Raw genomic sequence first — 4,252 nt, forward strand, 5'->3', positions numbered from 1 at the left:
TCTTGCTAGGAAAAGATTTCACGTTTTTCAGAGTCAACTATCCCCACAAAACGAAGAGCCCAACAAATTGTTGCATTTATATAAGATAACATGAATGGTAATTGGAATAGCAGTGTCGGTATAAGTGCAAGACAGTGGTAGCCTGCAAGTTGGCGGACTTAGGGCGCACTTTCAGAGTCAATTTTGTAGTTGTTAGATAATTTTGTTTTAAATTGATATATTTTTGTCTTAATTGTTAATTGTCTTAAATGGGTTTTGTCTTAAATGGTCATTGTCTTAAATATAAAGTTTTGTCTTAAAATATTTTTGTTTCAAAATGTTTTTGTCTTAAAATAATTTTTTCCTTCAACATTTCTTGTCTTAAATATAAAGTTGTCTTAAACTAGTACAACCACATTAAAAATATTAATGTGGTTGATATAGTCGAAAAATTCATAAATATAATTAAAAAAACTATTGCAACAAGAAAAATGTCTTACTAATGCACACATTTACCATATTAACCATGTATAAAAAGTTATGGGTCAACTTTAAATAACAAACTTGAAATATGAAGTTCAACATAAAGAATAAAATATTGGATATTAAAAGTAGATTTAAAGTGATTTCCACATACCAAAAAATTTATGCTTCAATCACTATTATTATGGGATCCAAGATCGAAATTTATTTAATAATAAGTGTGTACAAATTATCCTTTACTAGGACCACAAAAAATAAACCTCTAATTGAATTCAACACCACCATCATTTTTATTGCTAGAATAATTGCTATCCTCTAAAAATAAAAAAAATAAAAAGCAAACTTTTATTTTTTAAAATATATAATTTATCATTATTTATATACATACACACACACATATATATATATATATATATATATATATATATAATTACAAATTTTTAATATAAAATTTACGTTATATTTTTAATATAAAAATTATTATTTTTCATTCTTACTTTTGGAAATTTTCATTTTTTAATATAATTTTTTTTTTTAAATTACTCTTCATTTCTATTTTTAAATTAAAAAAAAAATCTAAAATTCTAATATAAAATTTATAAAAATGGTTCTTGTTTTACATATAGTTACCAAATATACCAAATCCAAAATCGAATGATAAACATATCCGGCGACCACCCAATTAATGCCCTATAGGGGAGGGTCGCCAATACATGTGCGCCTTCCCCACCACGTCGTAATACCACGCGTCAACCCACATGGCTCCGGTACGACACCTGTCCACCGTGGAGCTGGCCGTGTGGGCTATCACCTCCAACATTAAAACACGAACTTGGCGCCATTTACATGGTTGGTCTGGGCTCATTTCGACCATGTTCCATTTTCCCTTTGTCTTTCTGCTCGGGGCCGGTAGTTGGGCGAAGCCCCCCGCCGAAGATGGCGCGGGACGGCCCTGTAACCTGCGCGCATGGTGGTTAGAACCTGTGTTGGGGGAATGCTGTGTTCGGTTGACAGGGTTTGTATTGTTGCGCGCAGAGTCGTTTATTCGTGTGCTGGTGCGAAGGTTTGATGGAGTTTCTGGGTTTCTGGCTGGGACAGCGGTTCTGCTTTTCTTGTGCTTTTCCGCCTGGATTTCTTGGTCGTTCTGGAATGCAAGTTGTTTAACATGGAATGCCGGTTGTTTAGCATTTCTCTGGTGGTGGTCTTATTCGGCGATTTTGTTGTTTGGGGAGGAGTCGGTCGCCATTCTACTGAGCTTGAGGTAACATAACATTTTTAGGGTTTAGCTCTGCTGTTTTTGTTGTTTTTGTGATCTCTAATGGCTTCTAATGGCTTTTTTCTTCCTGTTGCAGGTGTTGCAGGTGTGGAAAAGGACGTTGCAGGTGTGGAGAAGGTCTGGCGAGCTGTGGGGAAGGTGGGGGAGGTCGGCGACCATCCATGGCCTGTAACCGGTAGGATTTTTAATCCTACCAGCTTTACTCTGTGTTTTTCAACACAAGCATCTCTAACAGGATATTTTGTGAACTTTCTATGGCATTTTATGGCAGTATTTTGAGCAATTTTTTGAGGGTTTAGGGTTTTAGGCATTCTATGGCATTTTTGCTGTTTTAGGGTTTAGGGTTTTAGGCATTCTATGGCATTCTGTCTGTTTTGGCTGTTTTAGCCTGTTTTAGCCCTCAAAACGCTCTGTAGCTGCTCTCCCCTGACTTGCATAGCCGGCCTCGAGCAGAAAGACAAAGGGAAAATGGAACATCGCGGAAATGAGCCCAGACCAACTTTCGAAACTCTCTGTAGCTGCTCTCAATTGCCTTGTTACTGTGTTTGCTTTATAGATAAAAACGCTGCATTTTTATTGTCCCTGCTATTTTATCTTTTTCATTTGGGATATGAGGGTTTCTCTTTTCTTTCATAGAGTTCTGAGTGCTCTGCTTGAGTTCTGAGTGCTCTGCTTCGTGCTATTGTTTGTTTTATATTCGACTGCTCGGAGGGGAAGGCTCTTCTAAAGCCTCACTAAACCCTTATGAAGCTTCTTCGCAGACTTGCTACTCAGGTTGCTCTCTGGGCTACAGTGTTGTATGGAAGCCGTGGACATTTGTATGGACTTTGTATGGAAGTCGTGGACATTTTACGACCTTAATCACAGTTATACTGTTAATTTATTTATGGTTTCTTGAAGTCATAACTGTTATCTTGTTTCCTTCTATGAAAGTCTTATTCCGAATTTTACACACAAGTTGCATTCTCTATTATTTAAATTGACTTGGGCTACAGTGTTGTATGGAAGCCGTGGCCATTTGTATGGACTTTGTATGGAAGCCGTGGACATTTTACGACCTTAATCACAGTTATACTGTTAATTTATTTATGGTTTCTTGAAGTCATAACTGTTATCTTGTTTCCTTCTATGAAAGTCTTATTCCGAATTTTACACACAAGTTGCATTCTCTATTATTTAAATTGACTTGGGCTACAGTGTTGTATGGAAGCCGTGGACATTTGTATGGACATTTGTATGGAAGCCGTGGACATTTTACGACCTTAATCACAGTTATACTGTTAATTTATTTATGGTTTCTTGAAGTCATAACTGTTAGCTTGTTTCCTTCTATGAAAGTCTTATTCCGAATTTTACACACAAGTTGCATTCTCTATTATTTAAATTGACTTCTCTGGATACTGTTTGAACGCTACTATTCTTGATTTACTCATTGTAGAATATTATGATTTCCTTATGCTGTAAAACCTTGCATAGTGCTAAGTTTTTGAGATCGTTTTCACTTGTGACGGTGCATCTCTATTTGAAGGTTATTTTGTTTTTACAGCTGATGAGTTTATATAGTCCAGAAATGGGTAGGGTTTACTGTTTTATGAACAAAGCTTCTACTCTTTTATTTCCTTTTAATATCGCTCAGCTTTTACTAGCAAACTTTATAGGATTAAATCCTTGTCAGGGTTTTGTTAGAGTTTTGTCAGGGTTTTGTTAGAGTTTCCTTGTCAGGGTTTTGTTAGAGTTGAAATGCCCGATAATGCATGCAGAGAGATTGACCGTTCTTCATGAAGAAATAGGTTCGATATCTGCTTGAGTCAGAGTGTTGGTGTTTTCAACCTGTAACTCCAGTGTCTCTCAGTAGTTATGTCTTCGGTCAGGTCTTGAGTGGGCATATCAATTTGGAACAATTTCTGTTTTTTACACCTATGACCTGGAGCATATTTTTCATCACAATTATAGGAGAGTCCATTTCTTTGGTGGTCTGCCATTTGTGTTGGAGACAACCTTTGTACTTCCAAGGGATGTGTAGGAATTGTGCTAAGTTGGAATATTTGATTCTGCAAACAGATTTCTATGCACTTTTGAAACTTTTCTTCCTAGTTGCTTGGGGAACAGGGATATAAGGAGTGCAGAGCTATCGGGAGAGGAGAATGTGTTGATAATAGTGATATATTTGTAGGGTGCTGGTGTCCATTGTAGCTGTTGAATTGTCTAGATTGTGTACCTCTGAATGTAAATTTCTTGTAATATGTGAAAAGAATATTGAATCAAAACCCTCCTTGACCCGTATATAGCACATGACCTACTGAAATTTTAAATTTATGGAGTCGGTATAATCTCTATTCCAAAAAACATAATTATTGTTGCTTAGTTGCCATGCATTAGATACTGTGAACACTCTTATCAAGAGCCAATTCAATCCCTTTAGGAATGGCATGTGCTTCTGCCTGATTGTTGATCTTTCCTAAGGTTCATTCAAATTTTAAACATTATTTATCTCCAGCGTTGATGACAAGACCC

The 4,252-nt window shown here is 36.3% G+C and overlaps 1 protein-coding gene across 1 annotated transcript; it reads left to right on the forward strand.

Moving 5' to 3' along the window:
• Window positions 1-1,201: 1,201 nt before the first annotated feature.
• LOC149210080 (uncharacterized) lies at window positions 1,202-2,695 on the forward strand. Its single transcript, XM_089394350.1, has 2 exons — window positions 1,202-1,723; window positions 1,815-2,695. Exons 1-2 carry the CDS (start codon window positions 1,221-1,223, stop codon window positions 1,915-1,917), a joined length of 606 nt encoding a protein of 201 aa, XP_089250476.1. The 5' UTR covers window positions 1,202-1,220; the 3' UTR covers window positions 1,918-2,695.
• Window positions 2,696-4,252: the final 1,557 nt, after the last annotated feature.

Source organism: Pinus tabuliformis, chromosome 1_2, assembly GCF_031772625.1.
Source record: "Pinus tabuliformis cultivar Carrire ecotype Pingquan chromosome 1_2, CPIR1, whole genome shotgun sequence".
NCBI classification, from domain to species: Eukaryota; Viridiplantae; Streptophyta; class Pinopsida; order Pinales; family Pinaceae; genus Pinus; species Pinus tabuliformis.